A 21,556-nucleotide genomic window follows, 5' to 3' on the forward strand; every position below is an offset into this window, starting at 1 on the left:
GTGACACCGATAATAAGGACTCTACCAAACACTTGCACATGACATTGTGAGACCCTTAGAACCAGAACTCTGATACCAACTTGTCATGATCCAAAAACCACCATAGATCGTGATGATGCCTAACCTGCTTGCTTGTCAAGCCAACATACATAAGTAAATAAACTAAATAAGATGCAAAACTATCTAAAAGATATAAGACATAAGATGAAACAAAAATAATTTCAAATACTCATACATCACTAACAAATCCCCCAAGACCGGTGTCATGGGTCAATGAGCAACTAATATATGCAAGATTTAATCATAATACAAGTGCTGACTAAACGAAAGACTAGTAGACAAAAGAAAATAGAAGAAGACTTCATAAGTTGCGAATCGATCAAAAATATAGCTCACCAAGAGTCTTCACCAAATTCCACTAGGCCTTCTTATGGGCCACACTAATAATCAAACTCAAAACCTGCACAAAATATGTAGAAGAATAGTATGAGTATAAAACCACGATACTCAGTAAGTATCAAGTCTAGCTTCGAAGAAGTAGTGGCGAGGGTTCGACACTGACACCTATTAACAGTCCAACAAACAAGTGGGAGTATAAGTATAACAAGAAATAAGGCATGGTATTAGCAAATAGTTACAAAGATAAAGGCACAGTAAATCCGGAATTTAGACATGCTTTTCAAACAAAGGATACAATACGATATAAAATACCTCAATTCTTTTCATAATCATTATATGAGTCAATCAACGCTTATATAAAAGTTACTGCATGAATCTAGGATGCAAGTGCATGCCCATGAACCACTCTCAATACCTCATAACACAAATCCATATACCTGATATTGGCCCCAAGTATCAAAACTAAGCACCAATCTGGGTGTCTGCGTTCATAGGGCCCAAGGTAACTTAGGTAACCACCTGACTTCGGAGGGACTGATCCATATCCAAGCGATGTTGTGACGTACAACCTGATCCAACCATAATACTGTCAATAATCAATATCTGCTTATAATATCCTTGGTGCCAAAATTCTCAATATCCAAATCTCTACATCATGAATATGCATATGAAATGATATAATAAAGATGCATCATGACATAATAATAAAATGTGGATGAATATTTATGTGAATAAGAGATGGCTCTCCTAATCATGTATTTCAACTTTTCATAACAGTTCAGTATGCTTAATTAACATTCTTAAGTTTGATGATGAAATCAAAGTAAGCTAATAGCCATTAAATTATAAATCAAGTAAGGCAATTGTATGACAAAGGCCATGGTGAAAGAAGTCTGTTATATCCAAATCATTAAGTCATAAACCTAGCATAGTCTCCAATCATGATTAAGATTCATCATATAGTTATAGAATCAATGAAACATGGATAAACAATTCACATAGTCCAAATAAAGCATATCATGAGTCTAACTCTAGGCTATGATCATAACCTAGCTACGCATATACACTCGTCACCTCGCATATACGTGGCACCTAAATCAATTAACAAGTAGGAACTAAATCACATATGGAGAGAATTCCTCTTACAGGGATAGACAAGAGAATTACCTCCCACCTAGGAACACCTTCAACCTACCAAAACCGTTTTTCCCTTCAAACGACTCAAATCTAGTCAAATATTACTTAAATGAGATCAATCCCAAACAATGAAGTTTTAACCTTTAATCAAATCTTAAAAAGTTAACTAAAGTCAACTTGGGCCCACACAATCAAAATCCGAGTCTAGGGGTAGATCATGTTGACCCATAACTCTATGAATCCAAGTACATGTTTAGATTTCCATTTGGAGTCCATTTGGTTACTCAAAACTCAATTTGGGTGATTCTAGCTCTAGGTCTCAAAAATCCCAAATTTTTCTTGTTCAAATCCATATTTTGATGTTAAATCTAGTGATTAATTCATGTATAAATCATAGATTTAGGTCATAATCATTTACCCCAAATGTGTAGGTGAAACCCTATTCTCAAACCTCTCAAAATAAGCTCCCAAAGTTGAGAAATAAAACAAAAATTACAAAACTCGGCCTTAAATAGCTTCTGAATGTAGCTGTCAAAAAAGTGCCCAGATGAACGCACATTTGCTTTGTTGCCCAGCACATTTGATTGGCGGAGCGCATATTCATCGCATAAAAGAACAGTCCCAAAAGTCTGACGAATTATTTGAACCACCAGAAATGAGACTCAAAGTGCTACAACCTCATCCAAAAATTCTTTTTAGATTGGGATAAATGGTCTTTTGAAGTCAGGCCATCTACAGAAAAACCCTATTTCAACAACTCAATTCTTCCAGAACTTGCCCCAAATGCGTCGAAATTCACTAGAGCCGCTCGGGACTCCATCCAGTCATTCCTACAAGTCCAAATACCCCATATGAACTTTTATAAAGGCTCTAAACACCCATGATAACATTACAATAAAGAATCGAGGCTCAAACCGAATAGAATTTCTCTTAAGTTCTTAATCTTCATTCTTTCAAAAGAGTCCAAAATCATACTTAGACACTTCGGATTACTTTCAAACTTTGTACACAAGTTCAGTTCTACTTTATATACATATGCAAAGTCTTAAAATACCAATTGGAATCCAATAACATCAAATTCAACTCTTGGTTAAATTTATGAATTCTTAAATTCTTCGAATTGCTACCTTTCGGCAAATGGTGCCGAATTCTTCTAGGAACCTCCAAAACCAAATCCGAAAATATTTCCAAGTCCAAAATCATCATACGAATCTATTAGAATATTCAAAACCCAATTCCCACTATGTTAACCCAAAAGTCAAACCTTGGTCAACTCTTGCAACTTAACGCTTCCAAATAGGAACTAAGTATTCTAAATCAATTTCAATACTCACAAAATATATTCCAACCATGCACATAAGTCATAAACCACCAAATGCACCCAGGGAAAGTCTCCAATTGGAAAATAAGGTGCTAGAACTAAAAATGACTGATTGGGTCGTTATAAAGGGCATGTGAATGATCATGCAGCACTACCTCGAGTCTCCTGATAAAGCTACCGGGCACCCTCCTGGTCTCCACTTATACCAATGCCTGAATCTGCACACATGGTGAATACGTATAGTATGAGTACAATCGATCCCATGTACTGAGTAAATGCAAGTCTAACCTCGAAGAAGTAGTAGCGAGAGATTGAATATGAATACTTGCTCTCTTAATACATAATCATTAACAAGAACAAAATAAGAAAATAGTCTGAAACATTAAATAGTGAATAGTAAGATGCACGGTCAATGAATAATATAATTTTGCTCCGAATAAAGATAATCAAATATGATCCAGTACACCAAGTTTACCTGATATGACAATGATAGTTTCTCAGATAAATAAGGCAAATATCATAATATGTAACAAGACTCATGTATAAATATGATATAATATGATATGCATCAACTAGCATTTATATAAATGCCTTTACATGAGTCTAGAATGTCTATGCATGACCAACGCTCAACTTTACATTATCACCTGGTACCCATACATGTACCAATACGAGTCTCATTCTCTCAACACAATCCATGCACCCAGTACAAATCTATGTACTTACACTCTCAGAGCCCAATGTAGTATAGGTTATCACCTAACTCTAGAGAGAGGGATCCAAATCCAAGTGTGTAGTCTCAGTCGAGTATGATATGCTCAATAGCTCCCGCAGGGACAACTCACGTGCCATAACAGTGTCAATATCACAATAACCGCACGCCAAAAATCTTGTGCCATAATCATCTCGATTTCACGGACAATTCACATGGCACAACCTCACTTCATATCAAGTATCCAGATTTTAAGATATGTCCCTATGCACAAGAAATAATATATATGGAATGGACCAGGACGTAGATAACAAATATGTGAATATGTTCATGAATATTGGGTATGACTATATCTAATCATGTGGCTCAACATGGCGAATATAACTCACTGTACCCAATCAACAAATAATAAAGCCTAAGAATAGTCTCTAACATGTGTAATAATAGTCACATAGTCACAAAATCATAAATTAAATAAGGCAAGTATAAGATTACCGCTAATTGTAAAGCTCCACGTAGCAAAAGTACCATATCAAGTCTGAATTAACAAGTTGTAGGTCTAGGGACAGATTCTATCATAATTAAGATTAGACATGTATTCATTAAGTGTGCAAATAATTCACATAACTCAAACAAGGCATAGTGTAGGCTTAAGTCTATCCGGACATGGTCAAAATCCAAGCGCACGCATATATGCTCGTCACCTCGCATAAACATAGCTCCCAAATCAATCAACTAATAGCACATAAATCACCTTTGAGGAAAATTCCCTCTTAACAAGGCTAGACAATAGACTTACCTCTTCTCGAAACACTTTAATCTTCCAAAAACCCTTTTCTTTTGAAATGTACCACCAAACGACTCGTATCTAGTCAAATATGTTGACATAAGGTATTGTAAGATATAGGAATCAACCTTGGATCATAAAGGTTCAATATTTACTTAATTTATAAAAGTCAATAAAAAGTTAACCTCGGGCCCGCATGCTAAAAATCCAAAATTAATCGAAGATCAAGATTGCCCATAATACTACAAGTCCAAATATATATTTATTCTCAAATCAGACTTCAATTTCATGATCAAATCAAAATATTACTTTTCAACTTTTTTCTCCAAAACTCGCATTTTCTCTTTAAATTTCTTGATTTATAAGCTTAAATCCATAAATAATCATGATAATTCAAAAGTAGGTTAAGATTACTTATCACTTGGACTAGGGGTGAAAATATCTTCAAAATCGCCTCTCCTCCGAGCGAGCGCTTCAAAAATAGAATAAAAATGACCAATTCCTGACTTCAGCATATAATATCACTGGCCCTTTTTTTTACGATCATGAAATAGCTCTTGCAATTGGGAAGCATGACAGTTCAAGCCTCTTACGCGATCGCAGCAGATTCCTTGCGGCCGCGTTGGCCAACTGGCCAGGTCTCCCCTTTCCACTACACGAACACAGTTACACTAATGCGATCGTGATTAATGCCTAGATCCTCTTTCGCGATAATGGAGCATCACTAGCGATCGCGGTTAACAAATTTCTCTGGCCATTTCTTCTACGCGATGTGGCTCATGACCGCGATCGTGATGCGTTTCTGAGCATCAGCTAACCAGCAACAGTTGCAAAACACTCTGAAATAGTCTGAAACTTTCTTGAACCTCACCGAGGCTCCGGAAACCCATCTAATCATTCTAACAAGTGCATATACCTCATACAAAAAATTTGAAAGGCTCAAAACACGAATAACAACTTCGAAACCACGAATCAAAGATCAAACCATGTATCTTAACTTTCAAACTTTCAACTTCGTTGAACGCGTTCGGATCATACTTAGACCTTTCGCATTATAATTAAATTTTGCACACAAGTTCCATTCAACAATACGAACCTATCTTCAGTCCCGGAACAACAATAGAAATTCGATAACATCAAAATCAACTATTGGTAAAATTTAAGAACTCTCCTATTTTTCAAATTGTCAACTCCCAACAAATAGAGACAAAACCTTTTAGGAACATCCAAAACCAAATTCGAACATATGCACGATTCAAAAATCATCATATGAATCTGTTGGAACCGTAAAAATTCGATTCCGAGATCGTTCACCCAAAAGTCAAACATTAGTAAACTTTTACAACTTAAGGCCTTCTGAAATAGAACCAAGTATTCCAATCGCTCTCGAACCTTTTGCAACCAAAATCAATTATATGCGCAAGTCATAAATATCAAATAAGCCCAGTCAAGATCTCGATCACAGAATAAAATGCTAGAACTCTAAATGAACGGTCTCGTTACAAGTTTAGGCCTAACTCAGAGACATAAACATATTCACTATTCATATAAAATTCATTTTGACTTTTACATATTTGATGTTTATCAACTTCTACATCATTATGGTCATTTCATATATTTCAATTTTTAATCGTCCTTCATTTATTTGTAAATGTTACAAACAACTTAACTTCAACCTTGTTACCATGTCAGCGTGACAAATTGGTGTCTGAGGACAATTCTACTAGGTAAATAAAGAACTCGTTACATGCTAAATAAAAATATATTACTTAGAAGAAAAAAATAGGGAAGAAATGAGTGAATAGCCACTGGTTAGATCACTCATTAAAATTTAGCTATCATCTCAAATTTGGCTACTTTGTAATCAATTAAATAAGAAACCATAAACTAATCACGGAAAATTGAAGACAAATAGCAAAAGGGAAAAACCCCAGTGACCGAGCGACTAAGCGACACACTGCTTAGCTCCATTGCTTACAGATCTAATCTACCAGTGGCAAATATATAAGAAAATCATCGTCGAATCATTTGTTTAAAAAACACTCTTAAATATAAAAGTAAACGGTAAACAAAAAATTCTCCCTTTTATCTTTTTATCTTGAAATGTGGCAATACAAAACTCCATTAATAATATTGTAGCTTGATCCGTTCAAACTCCAACATACTTTTGAGGAGTTGTGAACAACCACAGTTCAAACTCCAGCTTTTTGAACTCTCATAATTTAAAACTCCGTGAAAAATTCTATTAGAGATTCACCCGGTAAAAGTTCCGAACTCTAGCACACTATGCCGGAGCTTTTTCGTATTTTAATTGTTATTTAAATTTTATTTCTGCATTAAAAAATAATAATTTCTCAATTATATTTTAAATAGTGCCTGCACATTAACAACCAATCCAAATATTTTTTTATTTCGCAAATAGGCATGCTAGATCATATATTTATGGAAATTTTACCTGAAAATTCCTCTTTAAATTTAAACCCTAACAATCATTCATTGGTTTCACACTTTAACAATCTAAGCATGAAAATTTGTTTGAATTTCAAATCCCAAGAAGAAATCATGGGTTTTAGAATGATGAACGTTGTCGGCTCTTGCTCTTCCTGCTACTGATGAACTATTTTTCGTTGCCCGAAGAAGCAACAAGAAGACGATGACCGTTAATCAGCACGTGATGCTCTTTCTTTATGTAGTGCTCAAAGACATACAAATTGCTTTATAGGTGACTGTAGTTAAATCTTCATTTTCAGAACTAGCAGATTTTACCCAACTCCAGTATAAGGTACTGGACTAGTTTCAAAAGTCGGTTTCTTATATTTACAGAGAAGGGTCCTTTTTTAAGGTTCTAAAGTCTGGCAGTCTAGCACCATATGTTGAAGTTTCACTCTTACAAGTTCCAAACTCCAACATACGATGTTGGAGTTACACATACACGGGAACTTTAAACTCCAAAAATAATTTCTTTAGTTTAAACTTATAAATATTCAACCGTTCTTGGAATTTTCCGTATTTTAGCTAGGAATATTTTAGTCCAAATATTTTCTTCGTATATCAAATAATGGCTAAATGCTAATTGCTTTTTAAATGGGTTAAGTACACAAATAATCCTCAAAGTGGATTTGTCCCTACTTGTCTCATGGGCACAACTTCAAGCTTAACAAGTGTTGTCCCTCACTTGTTCCATGGGCAACACTTCTAGCTTTTGACCCTGAAGTTCTAAGCATAAAACAAGCGGGAGTCAAAAGTCAACAACTCCCTTGAACTCCTACTCCTACTGAGCTTTAAGCAGGTTTTTCCCTGAAGTTCTATGAGCAAAGAATTAATTTTATTGAGTAAGACAAATTGTTTAAACTTCAGAATAACAGGAATAGATTGCAAAGATAAACAACTAATTAACTACTAAAAAATTGAGCAAATTTTGTTGCAGCACACAGGGATTCTGTACCTTCTATAGTGGAATATAAAGATTGAACAAGCCTCCGAAGAAAGAAAAAAAATGACAGGATAAACTGCAAAAAAATCTTGGAACTCAAGAACTTCTTGACATGAGTGTAGCCAAAAGTTTAAGCTCCAATTTTCTCAATGTTTTCTGAGACAGTTTTCATCCTTGGTCGAATATCTGGATCTGCCTCGGTGCATGCAAGAGCTACATGAAATACAGCAAGTACTTCTTTCTTAGCATGGATTTCCTGAAGCAACATTGGTTCCACCATGTCTGATAGTGGATTTTGCTCCTCAAATCCCTTTCTTACCCATCTTACAAGATCTGGAACTTCTGTTGAAGTGGAAGTTGTGGGAATTGAGAGGTCAGGAGACTTTCCGGTTAGCAGTTCAAGCAAGACAACCCCGAACGAGTAGACATCCCATTTTTGTGTAGGTCTGTTACCAGGGATTCGAGCTTCTGGTGCTCGATAGTTGTTGGGTCGATCTGGTTGAGCAGGCTTCAAGTAAGGAAGAGCTCCACCCATAAAGCCACCAGAAGAGGAGGGGTTGTTTCCCGTGATATTGATCAACCGATTGAGGCCAAAATCAGAGACATATGGCTGCAGTTCATTATCAAGGAGAATGTTGGATGGTTTGATGTCTCCATGCACAAATTTCCTTGGGCTACACTCATGGAGATAAGCTAAACCTCTCGCTGTTCCCTTGGCAATTTTCAGTCTCGTTGACCAGGTTAAGCTCGGCGATGGTTGCCCATTTCTCCCTGTATAAAGGCAAACCAGAGTTTCAATCACAACATTTCCAACACTATAACAAATAAGATACAAGTTAATAACTTTTCAGCTCAATATTAACATTACACTAGAGGCAAATCGTCATTCATATTAACTCGGTTATGCACAATCTGTTTGAGCATGAAATAACTGTTGCTACATTGATAACTTCAGATTTACCACATGGCAATTCAATTCAGAAGCAGAGATAAAGGAAGAGAAGAAAAGGAACAAAGTCCTTAACTTCTTCAGAATGCAAAAGGAAATATTGTACTGTCAAATTCCAGTTGCATAATCTTGAAAGTGTATATTAAGAAACCAGGAATTTCGGGTACCATATAACCAATGATTAAGAAGTATATATGGCTTTACCGAAGAAGAACCAAATATGTTGTCAGAAAGCAAGCACTTACTACTGGGTAGCAGTTGTGTTACCGATTCATAGTTACAAGTATATAGAGTAGTGGAGTAGATATTCGATAAATGTAACAACAATTTGTGTCAGGGCAAAAATCTAAATTAAAAAGATGAACATCGATGCAGCTATACCAGCAGCAACAGTGCAAAAGTCACATGCAGAACACTGATTTTGGAATCCACCTCAAGGAAGAAGTCCCATTTCATACTGGATGGTAGGTACCAGACCAGATAACTACACATTCTGGTAGTCCCCAATTTCCCTCTACCAGATTCTGTATGATGTCAATATCTGATTATTGCATCTGCAGTAAATACTGCAAGTCTGCATAGCTGGATCATTACCATGTTAATACGCTGTGGCGTGCTTTATATGTCCATTAAATGGATGGCAAATATTAGGCTCTTGATCTACCCTTTATGCAGATAACTTTTTTCATATGAGATGCATTATAGAAGACTTCCTTATCAGCTGATACAATTAGGCTTAAATCCTAAGCATAGTATCAAGTCACAAACAATAATCATCCTCACTCAAGGATTGCACAAGCACACATGGGACTCTTTCAAGATAAAACTATTATTAGATGGCATGTGTCTACATCACACCCTTTGAGGTGCGGCCCTTCCCCGGACCCTGCGTGAACGCGGGATACTTTGTGCACCGGGCTGCCCTTGCAATAGCTAATAGTCATTATTTCATGACCACGCATATATTAAGCAGTTATACGAGTGAATAAATACTTGAACATCCCAAGCTCCTAACTAATCTACTACCAAAGATTCTTTTTCTGTTTTTCCAATTCTTAAAGAGTGATCAATAACTAAAACACGAATTCATTATTTTAGTTTGCTCATGAGTTTATCATGCTACTAATGGTAAGAATATAGTATACCCCAATGTTCCGAACATGGATGCATTAGATCATTCTTTCAAAATGATGTAATATCTACTACACAAACAAAATTGAAGAAGTTTTAATATTATGAAAAGCTCACCGTGAAGGGCAGAAGTCAAGCTTCCATTAGAAATGAAATCACTAATGAGAAGCTTCTCGTCAGGAGCCCAATAATAAGCTCTTAATTTCACGACATTAGGATGCTTAACCCTTCCGATCGCCTGAATCTCAGCCACAAACTCCTTATATCTCTGTTCCCCACCTTCCCCCAATCTCCTCACTGCCACAGGAATACCATTCCCGAGCACAACCTTGTACACTATCCCCAATCCACTCTTTCCCAAGACATAAGCAGAAGCCCGCAACAGTTCATCAAGTTCAAAGTTAAAACCTTTATCAATAGCTACAAGATCGCCCTCGCCACCACTAACACCACCACTAGCTCCACCACCGCCTCCCTTCTCAGACTCAACTTCCGATTCATTATTCGGAAATCCACTAATGCAAGGGAAATCACAGAACATTTTCTTCTCATTCCCACCAAATTTCCCTTTTCCAGTACAACTACAACCACCAGAGTCTTTCTTTTTCCAATACAAGTAAATAATCACCAGACCAATAAATGCCACTCCAAATGCATCAGCCAAACAGATCAATATAATAAATCCCGGTTTTAACCCCTTACGTGAATTAGTCCCCTCATTACTAGATGAACCCTGAACTTCTGATGAATTGTTTGAACTATTTTTACAGCTCTTTTGCAAAGGAAATCCACATAACATAGGATTATTCAAAAATGCCGTTGGACCTTGATTTGCAAATGAACCAGTCTGAGGAATTTCACCAGATAAATTATTATTCCTTAGATCAAAACTAACAGTTAAAGGCAAATCACCTACAGATTTTGGGATTCTTCCACTGAAATGATTGAAAGAAAGATTCAAAGTTCCAGAGAGTGACTTCAATTCACCAATATCTTCAGGAATCGACCCATTAAACGAATTCGACGAAAGATCAAGTTGCTCCAAATTCGCCAGCTCCGGGAACACCCCCACCGGAATCTCACCGGAAAATTTATTCCGAGCAAGAATCAACCTCTGTAACTGCCGGCAGTTACGGAGATACTTCGAGAAAGTTCCAGAAAGTGAATTATTCGAAAGGTCCAAATTTTGAAGACGAGGGAGATTACAAATAGAGGGCGGAAGTTGACCGGAGATATTATTATCATACAGAAAAATACTATGAAGTGACGTGGCATTAAAGAGAGGGTCAGGGATAGAACCGTAAATATTATTTCCATGAAGATTGAGTCGCCGGAGATACACTAAGGTCCCCAGCTCCGACGGCAAGTATCCCCGGAGATTCTTGCCGGAGACAGTAACCCCAACGACACGTGGCTCTGAAGAACCAGAAATGTTAGCACATGAAATGCCTGTCCAACGACAAGGAGAGTCATCGTTTTCGTTCCAGTCGGAGAAAACAGTGCCGCCGCCGTCATCCATCGCGGATTTCAGAGACAAAAGGGAAAGTCCGTCGGCAGTTAGAGAAACCCCGGTGTGCATAAAAAGCTGAAAATTCAGCAAACAAAGAAACAAAACGGATATTCTCAACATGGCTTGTTGGGATTAGTGCTTACAGAACCCAAAAACTTTAAAGTAAGCAGATCTTTTTTTTCCAAAAGAAAACAAATGTGAATCCTTTTGTACTATAGGAACACTCTTTTTTTTTTTTTTTTAATATCGTAAAGAGAGAACGTTAACGTGTTCGAAATTCCACTTCCTCTGTTTCACTCTTTTCACAAAGTTTTAGTACGAAAAGATTCCCTCGTCTTTTTTTAGGGGAAGAGAAATGGGGTGGTTTTGAACGGAGGAGAAAGGAGGTCAGCAGTGGCGGAGGAGAGTGACAATGAAGAAAGGGGAAGTTGGGAGGTATTAAGTACGAGAGAGACATTGCGGGAGGAGTTTGATTACAGGAGGGAAGGGGTCCACTTCGCGCCCTTCCTAACTGAAGTAGTAGAATTAAAGCAATGTCGTATATTTCAGATTTTTATAATCCGAGTTAGTAAGAGTTAGGAAGAGAAATTTTACCTACATATGATATTTTGTAGAATCAAGTTACTACATAGTAGAGGAAGTAGGACTTTGTGGTCATTTATAATATTAAAATTAAGAAAGTGTCTTTTTTTTTTTTTAGATCTCTTATGTTTAAAAGATGGATATCTTATGTATAAAGGCAAATATCTCACAACAACAATAACAAAGACCCAGTGTATTCCCACAAGTGGGGTATGAGGAGGTTAAGATATACGCAGCCTTACCCCAACCCTAGACGGGCAAAGAAGTTATTTCCGATAGACCACTGATAACAAGTAATAACAATACAAGATATTTAGAAAACTTAGACTAAGATAGCAAAATACAAGATAAAAGAAGCACTGATAACAAGTAATACAATACAAGATATGTAGTAATAGCCATCTAAGAATAAAATAATAATATACTAACACTAATACTGCTGAAACAAGGAAGAGAAGGGGAAATACTCGACTTCCTATAAAGGCAAATCTCTAAGGTGTAAAAAGAATAGGAACATAAACCTAAAATCAAGTTTATAATGACCCACAAAACCATTTGACCCTCCATGTTTTTTCAAATACATACTATTGTTAGGATTAAAAGATTGGTAAATGAAAAATGGAGGGAAGAAAATGGAGGAAAAGTGAGCTCCCTTTTGCTTTGGAAAGAGCAAGTGTCCTTCGTTGGTGGTGGAAAGAAAATGGACTGTGTTTGTATTGAAAACGCACTTCCTTCGGTGTTAAATGGGTTGGAAGGAAAGTAAGTCTCGTGCCGTCGTCGCTCGCTCGCTCGGTTTCGGCTTCAGTCAAAGATTGATTGATTAATCTTTTTGGACAAAATTTCTTTCAATTATTTAATTAATTAACGAAAATTCAACCCGGAATAACCCAGGACCTGCGACCCGGTCCGTTTCTTTCCCGGATTATTTTAAATCCTTTTTTCCGAAATATTTTAAACGGAAAATGTTCTCACCTGTTCCAACAGCCATGGCTGTTTCTCAAAGGTTGCAAAATTTTCATAAATAGTGCCAGAAAATGGCTATAAATATGCCTTGATCCCAAAATCTTTCCTTACGAAATTTTCTAAGCTTCTTCTGCACAATTAAAACTCTAGTGTGGTTTACAACCTTCGAGTGGTTCGCTGTTTCACCGGCGTTTTTGGTACCAACACTCTGGTGAGTTAAATCATTCTATCCTAGGAGGATAATATTCCAATACCTTGGGTACTTGAGGGGAATAATTTCCTTAAGGACACACTGTACATTCAGTGGGCTCGATTCTATTCCGAAATTATTTTCAAATTTAGCTTCATTATTTCGACATTCTGTTGCTGCTAATTTTCTGTTTCTGGTTTCTGTTTCAGAAAATTTACTGTTTTATTATTTATTATAGTAATACAGATTGACTAACAATCTTAAGGAAAATATTTTTTATTGTAATTTGTATTCTGTTTTTGGAGATTAAAACCCGTGTGGTTTTCTAATCCTTTTGAAATTTTCTATTTCTGATTTGAAGATATAAAAACTTCATCTGAGTATTAAAATTCAGAAACGATTTGAAGAACATAAAAACTTCATCATTTTCTGTGAAACAGTATATAAAAACTTTGATTTTTATTTATTAAACGTACTGTTTATCATTAATTACAGTACTGTTTACTGTTCTATTTTTTGTCATTAATTGAACTCTTCTGTTGTTGTCTGTGAGAAATGGAAATTGATAATGAAAATCCTTCTGCGAGTGTTGCGGCAACGACGATAGCCTCGTCAAGCCGAACTGTTGTGCCACCGGCTAAGAAATCGGGAAAAGTTTCCTGAGCCAACTTCAAAGGATGGCAACAAAGGGTGTTCTTCTGGCTTACCACACTTGGTATGCAGAAGTTCACTAGTGAAGACCTTCCATTGCCTGCCGCTGACATGCCGGACAATGAGAAGTTGATGATTGTTGAGGTGTGGAAACAGACAGACTTTCTTTGCAAAGGCTACATCCTAAGTGTTTTGGAGGATGACTTGTACAATATCTACAATGCTATGAATACTTCGAAAGAATTATGGGACGCACTTGAAAAGAAGTACAAGGCTGAAGATGCATGCTTAAAAAATTTTGTGGTTGCCAAGTTTCTAGACTATAAAATGATAGACAGCAAAACCGTTGGAACCCAAGTTTAGACCTTCAACTTATTTTTCACGACCTTATTGCTGAAGGTATGGTAGTGAATGAAGCATTTTAAGTTGTTGCAATGATTGAAAAATTGCCTCATTCGTGGAGAGATTTCAAAAACTATCTAAAGCACAAGCGCAAAGAAATGAAGTTGGAAGATCTTGTGATTCGTCTCAAGATTGAGGAAGACAACAAAATAGCCGAGAAGAAGTCTCATGGAAATTCAACAATTATGGGAGCTAATATCGTTGAGGAAACTGCTCCAAAAAGTAAGAAGAGGAAGAGGTCTTCTGGACAGACTAAGGAGCAGAACAAGAAAAAATTCAAGGGCAACTACTACAATTGCAGAAAAGCTAGTCACAAAGCCCTTAATTGTCGTCTCCCGAAAAAGGATAAGAAAAAGGGACATGCCAACATAGTGGAGAAGAATGATAACATTGATGATCTGTGTGCAATGCTTTCGGAATGCAACCTAGTTGGAAATCCGAAAGAGTGGTGGATTGACTCTGGAGCCACTCGATATATTTGTGTTGTTAAAGAAATATTTGAAACTTACTCTACTGCTGGTCCCAAAGAAGAGCTGTGAAATGGAAAATACTGCAATAGCCAAGATTGAGGGTTATGAGAAGATATTCCCGAAGATGACTTCCGGCAAGGTGTTAACGCTCAACAACGTTCTTCATGTTCCTACTATTAAGAAGAATTTAGTTTCAACTTATTTACTTGTTAAGAATACATTTAAATGTGTATTTGTATCTGACAAAGTTATTGTAAGCAAGAATAAAATGTATGTTGGAAAGGGCTACCTCACAGAGGGCCTTTCCAAACTCAATGTAATGGTTGTTGACAGTATTAATAAAATTGCAGCTTTTTCTTATTTATTGGAGTCAAATTTGTGGCATATTCGTTTAGGACATGTCAATTATAAAACCTTGCTTAGAAGTATTGCCTAAATTCAAGTGTAATAAATCAAAATGTCAAATATGTGTTGAATCTAAGTTTGTAAAACATCCTTATAAGTCTGTTGAAAGGAATTCAAATCCTTTAGACTTAATTCATACTGACATTTATGATATGAAGTCGACACCATCTCGAGGTGGAAAAAAGTATTTTATAACTTTTATTGATGATTGTACTCGATATTGTTATGTTTATTTGCTTAATAGTAAGGATAAAGCAATTGAAGCATTTAAGCAATACAAGAATGAACTGGAGAATCAATTGAATAGAAAGATCAAAATGATTAGAAGTGATAGGGGTGGAGAATACGAATCTCCGATTGTAGAAATATGTTCAAAATATATCCATCAAACTACTGCCCCTTACACACCTCAATCCAATGGAATTGTGGAAAGAAAAAATCGGACACTAAAGAAAATAATAAATTCTTTATTAATAAGTTCTGGCTTACCGTAAAGTTTGTGGGGGAAGCTATCCTTACAGCTAACCGAATACTCAACATAGTACCCTATAGCAAAATGCAATCTATTCCATATGAAAAATAGAAAGGAAGAAAAACCCAACTTGAAATATTTTAAAGTGTGTAGGTGTTTAGCAAAGGTACAAGTTCCTTTATCAAAAAGTGTAAAAATCGGACTAAAAACTATAGATTGTGTTTTTATTGGATATGCTACAAACAGTAAAGCATGTCAGTTTTTGGTTCATAAATCTGATAATCCCAAAATTCATGTTAATACAGTAATTGAATCAAATAATGTTGAATTCTTTGAAAGCATCTATCCGTATAAAATTGAATGTGAGTCGTTAAGTGAAAGACTTAAATGACCACGGGAAGAACCAAAGGAAAATACTCAAAGTGAAGAGGATCCAAGGCGTAGAAAATGTCAAATAACATCTACTTCTTTTGGATCAGATTTTGTGACATTTTTGCTTCAAAATGAGCCTCAAACTTTCAAAGCATCTATGTCATCTTCTGATTCAGTATTTTGGAAAGAGGTGGTCAATAGTGAGATTCAATCAATTTTGGATAACCATACATGGGAATTGGTTGATCTTCCTCCAGGAAATAAGCCTTTAGGTTCGAAATGGATCTTTAAGAGGAAAATGAAAGCTTATGGCACTATTGACAAATATAAGGCAAGACTTGTTGTCAAAGGTTATAGACAAAAGAAAGGCCTAGATTACTTTGACACTTACTCGCCAGTAACAAGAATAACATCTATTAGGGTGTTAGTGGCACTGGCGGCTGTGTATGGTCTTGAAATCTATCAAATGGATGTTAAAACAACTTTCTTAAATGGAGAATTGGAGGAAGAAATTTACAAGAACAACCTGAGGGTTTTGTGGTTCTGGGTAAAGAAAAGAAAGTGTGCAAACTTGTTAAGTCGCTTTATGGACTTAAACAAGCACCCCAAACAATGGCATGCCAAATTTGACCAAACAATGTTGACAAGTGGGTTTAAAATCAACGAGTGTGACAAATGTGTTTATATTAAAAACACTCCAGGTCATGAAGTCATTGTTTGTTTATATGTTGATAATGAGCAAAACTATGGCAGATATAAATGCTACTAAGCGTATGCTAGCTAGCAAATTCGGCATGAAGGACTTAGGAGTTGCTGATGTGATCTTAGGAATTAGAATTCACAAGACTCCACAAGGTCTAGCATTATCACAGTCCCACTATATTGAAAAAGTACTTGACAAGTTCAAGTATTTAAATTTTAAGATTGCCAAGACTCCAATTGACGTGAGTTATGCACTTCAAAAGAATGAAGGTGAAAGTGACTCACAACTGGACTATACAAGAGTATTGGAAAGTTTGATATATATCATGAATTGTACACGACGAGATATAGCATGTGCTATTAGCAAACTGAGTTGGTTTACAAGTAATCCCAATCAAATACATTGGATGGCAATGAAACGAGTTTTGGGGTATCTGAAACATACCCAAGATTATGCTCTGTATTATAACAAATATCCTTCCGTGATCGAGGGATATAGTGATGCAAATTGGATTATCGGATCTTCTGAAGTTAAATCCACAAGTGGATATATTTTCACAATTGGGGGTGGAGCAGTGTCTTGGAAATCATCCAAACAAACGTGCATCGCCCCTTCTATAATGGAATCTGAATTCATAGCTTTAGATAAGGCCGGTGAAGAAGCTGAATGGCTCCAGAATTTCTTGAAAGATATTCCATTTTGGCCCAAACCTTTGGCACCTATATGTATACATTGTAATAGTCAAGCGGCAATAGGCAGGGCAAGGAGCGTTATGTATAACGAAAAATCTCATCACATACGACGGAGACACAATACTGTTAGACAACTACTCTCTAGTGGTGTTATCACGATTGACTACGTAAAGTCAAGAGATAGCGTGTCGGATCCACTTACAAAAGGCCTATCTAGAGAGGCAGTTATGTCACGACCCAAAATCCTAACTTGTCATGATGTAACCTATCGACGGTACTAGGCAAGCCGATTCTCAAAAATACTTCCAATGTTTCACAAAAGATAAGTCAAAAGCTTTTAAATGATAGAGTTTTCATAAAAACAGGAGTTAAACTCAGAATACAGTGCGGAAAAATAGCCCCAAACATCGGGTGTCACCAAGTCATGAGCATCTAAACAACCAATCTAAGAAACATTGTCTACAAGAGTCTGTGCCAAAATACCAATACAGAAAAGAAAAGATAGCAAGGAAGGAGATACAAGGACTGCGAGCGCCGGCAGCTACCTCGTGAATCTCCGATACTCAACCACGCACAAGATCAACATCCTCCGTAACTAGAAACACCTGGATCTGCACACTAAGTGCAGGGTGTAACGTGAGTACAACCAACTCAGTAAGTAACAATAATAATTAAGGAACTGAAAGGTAGTGACGAGCTATACAAATACAGTTCATTTTAGTAATTTCAGCAATGAAAGTAGACATGTTTCAATTCCGGCAATTTAAGTCAAGTCAGTTACACATTACCAAGTTCAGGTAAAATCGGATACAATATTTTCCAGAAGTTTCAAAACAATGACATAAATCATTTAAGTCCAGCAACAAATGAAACAAGTGCAACCTCTCAGGGCAATAGTCCCTCAAGCTCTCTCAATAGCTCAACACTCGGCTCTCAGCCCTCAATACTCACACTCAATAGGTACTTGCGCTCACTGGGGGTGTACAGACTCCGGAGGGGCTCCTACAGCCCAAGCGCTGTAATCAGCACGGACAACTCACGTGCTGCACGGACAACTCACATGTTATAGTATCATATCAAGATCCGCATGGACAACTCACGTGCTATAGTATCATATCAGAATCCGCACGGGCAACTCACGTGCTATAATATAAATATCATGATCCGCACAGACAACTCACGTGCTATGGTATCAATACCTCACAAACAGGCCATCGGCCTTACTCAGTCATCAACCTCTCTAGTCTCACGGCCCTCAGTAATAAAAGGGAATCAGCCCAAAACAGAATGATATAATCTATCAACAGGGAATAACAGAGACTGGGGTATAATATGCAAGTAATAGTACGACTGAGTACAAGTAACAATAAGCAAGAAGGTTCAAAGGTATCACGACCACTGGGGTCTTTACAACACCAACACATAGCCTAAGCATGATTTCTAGAATGATTCACTGTCAAATTTCTACAGCACAGAAAGGGCACATAGCTAACAACAAGCTTATTCAACTTTCCAGTTTCACGGAATAGACCAAGTCCCAATTTCCATGGTGCACGTCCACACGCTCGTCACCTAGCATGTGGGTCACCTCTAAAATACTCACATAATACAATAATTCGTGGTTTCATACCCTCAGGACCAGATTTAAAATTGTTACTTACCTCAAACCGCGCAAAACTCTACTCCGAAGTGCCTTTGCCTCTAGAATTGGTCTCCAAACGCCCCGAATCTAGCCACAAGCAGTACAATACAATTAATATAGGCTAAAGGAATCAATTCCATAAGAAAAACACGAAATTTTAAGCCAAAATCCAAAATTGGCTTAAACCAGGCCCCGGGCCCACGTCTCGAAATCTGACAAAAGTCACAAAACCTGAAAACCCATTCACTCACGAGTCTAACCATACCAAATTTATCAAAGTCCGACACCATTTGGTCATCCAAATCCCCAAAATTTACTCTCCAATTCTCTAGCCCTAAACCCCCAAATTTCACCTAAAAAAAACTCACCAACTAGGTTTAAAATTAGTGGGAAACATCATTATTGAAGATAAATGGACACAGGGAGCTTACCTCAGTAATCACTTCAAAATCCCTCTCAAAAACCTCCAAAATCCGAGCTCAAAGTGGTGAAAATGGTGAATAATCTCGAAGTCCCATATTTATATGTTCTACCCAGGCCTTTCACACCTGCGGCCTCTTATCTGCACCTGTAGAACCGCTTCTGCGGCTAGAACCCCACATCTGCGGAAACCACTTAACCAGCTGAATCCGCTTCTACATGCACTGGACCGCATCTACGAACATCGCAGGTGCGGAAAATGCCATCGCACCTGCGGAAACAGCCGCATCTGCGCCTCTTCTGCTCGCCTCTGCGAACACGTAGGTGCGAGAGAATCTTCGCACCTGCGGTCCCTGCTCACCTCTCCCTTGGACGCTTCTGCGACACTTGCCCCTCTTCTGCGGACTCGCACCTGCGGTGCCCACTCCGCAGGTGCGGTTACACCAATAGCAGCAGCACTTCAACTACTTAACCGACTCAAAAATCAATTCCGTGAATCTCCCGAAATCAGCCTGAGGCCTCCCGGACCTCAACCAAACATACCAACAAGTCGTAAATCCCTATACGAACTTAGTCAAATCCTCCAATCACCTCAAACAATATCAAAAACATGAATTACATACGGATTCAAGCCTAATGAACATAGAAAGTTACAAATTATAGAAACGACGCCTAAATCTATCAAATCACATCCGATTGACCTCAAATGTTTCACACAAGTCATAAATGACACCACGAACCCACTCCAACTTCCGGAATTCCCATCCGACCCCGATATCAATAAGTCCACTCCCGGTCAAACTTCCCAAAAAATACCTAACGGAGCTAACAAAACCATCAAAATTCAAATTCGAGGTCGTTTACATATAAGTCGACATTCGGTCGACTTTTCCAACTTAAGCTTTCAATTATGAGACTAAGTGTCTCAATTCACTATGAAATCACTCCAGACCCGAACCAACTAACCCGGTAAGTCATATAGCAACTATAGAACACAAAAGAGGCAGAAAATGGGGAAACGGGGCTACAACTCTCGAAACGACCGGTCGGGTCGTTACATCCTCCCCCTCTTAAACAAACGTTCGTCCTCGAACGCGTATAGAGACATACCTGAAGTGGTGAAAAGATAAGGATAACTGCTGCGCATATCTTGCTCGGTCTCCCAAGTCGCCATCTCGACCGGTTGACCCCTCCACTGAACCTTCACAGAAGCAATATTCTTCATACTCAGCTTTCAAACCTGCCTATCCAAGATCACCACCGGCTCCTCAACATAAGATAAATCCTTGTCCAACTGAACTGAGCTGAAATCCAACACGTGAGACGGATCGCCGTGATACTTCCAGAGCATAGAAACATGGAATACTGGATGAACTCCTGCTAGAATACGAGGCAAGGCAAGATCATAAGCAACCTCCCCAACACGTTGCAATACCTCAAATGGGCCGATAAACCTCGGGCTCAGCTTGCCCTTCTTTCCGAACCTCATAACACCCTTCATGGGTGACACCCAGAGCAGGACCCGCTCTCCAATCATGAATGCAACATTGCGAACCTTTCGATCCGCATAACTCTTCTATCTGGATTGGGCTGTGCGTACCCTATCCTGAATAACCTTAACATTCTCCAGATCATCCTGAACCAAGTCTGTACCCAATAATCTAGCCTTGCCCGGCTCGAACTAACCCACTGGAGACCTACACCACCTACCATACAGAGCCTCATACGGTGCCATCTGGATGCTCGACTAATAACTGTTGTTGTAGGCAAACTCTGATAGTGGCAAGAACTAATCCCACGAACCCCCAAACTCCTTATGCATGCACGGAGCATATCCTCTAATATCTGAATAGTGCCCTCGGACTGTTCGTCCGTCTGAGGGTAAAATGTTGTGCTCAACTCCACTCGAGTACCCAACTCATTCTGCATGGCCCTCCAGAATCGTGATGTAAAGTGCGTGCCCCGGTCAGAGATGATAGATACCAGTATGCCATGAAGCCTGATGATCTCGCGGATATACACTCGAGCCAGCTGCTCGAAAAATAGGTAGTCATCACATGAATGAAATGAGCTAACTTGGTCAGCCTGTCCACAATCACCCAAACTGCATCAAACTTCCGCTGAGTCCGTGGAAGCCCAACAACGAAATCCATAGTGATCCGCTCCCATTTCAACTCCGGAATCTCTAATTTCTGAAGCAACCCACCTGGTCG

At 37.9% G+C, this 21,556-nt stretch overlaps 1 protein-coding gene across 1 annotated transcript; it reads right to left on the reverse strand.

Annotated features, from left to right (window-relative positions):
• Positions 1-7,659: 7,659 nt before the first annotated feature.
• On the reverse strand, positions 7,660-11,787 carry LOC104088158 (receptor protein kinase-like protein ZAR1). The gene is made up of 2 exons (XM_009592800.4): positions 9,987-11,787; positions 7,660-8,560 (listed from the first exon to the last, which is right to left on the reverse strand). Exons 1-2 carry the CDS (start codon positions 11,497-11,499, stop codon positions 7,920-7,922), a joined length of 2,154 nt encoding a protein of 717 aa, XP_009591095.1. The 5' UTR covers positions 11,500-11,787; the 3' UTR covers positions 7,660-7,919.
• Between the last annotated feature and the right edge of the window lie 9,769 nt (positions 11,788-21,556).

The sequence above is a fragment of the Nicotiana tomentosiformis genome, chromosome 12 (assembly GCF_000390325.3).
Source record: "Nicotiana tomentosiformis chromosome 12, ASM39032v3, whole genome shotgun sequence".
Taxonomy (NCBI): domain Eukaryota; kingdom Viridiplantae; phylum Streptophyta; class Magnoliopsida; order Solanales; family Solanaceae; genus Nicotiana; species Nicotiana tomentosiformis.

Coding starts and splice junctions, on each gene's coding strand:
- LOC104088158 (XM_009592800.4), bottom strand. CDS start 11,499: ATGTTGAGAATATCCGTTTTGTTTCTTTGTTTGCTGAATTTTCAGCTT. Junction 8,561..9,986: donor CTTGACTTCTGCCCTTCACG/GTGAGCTTTTCA, acceptor GCCTTTATACAG/GGAGAAATGGGCAACCATCG.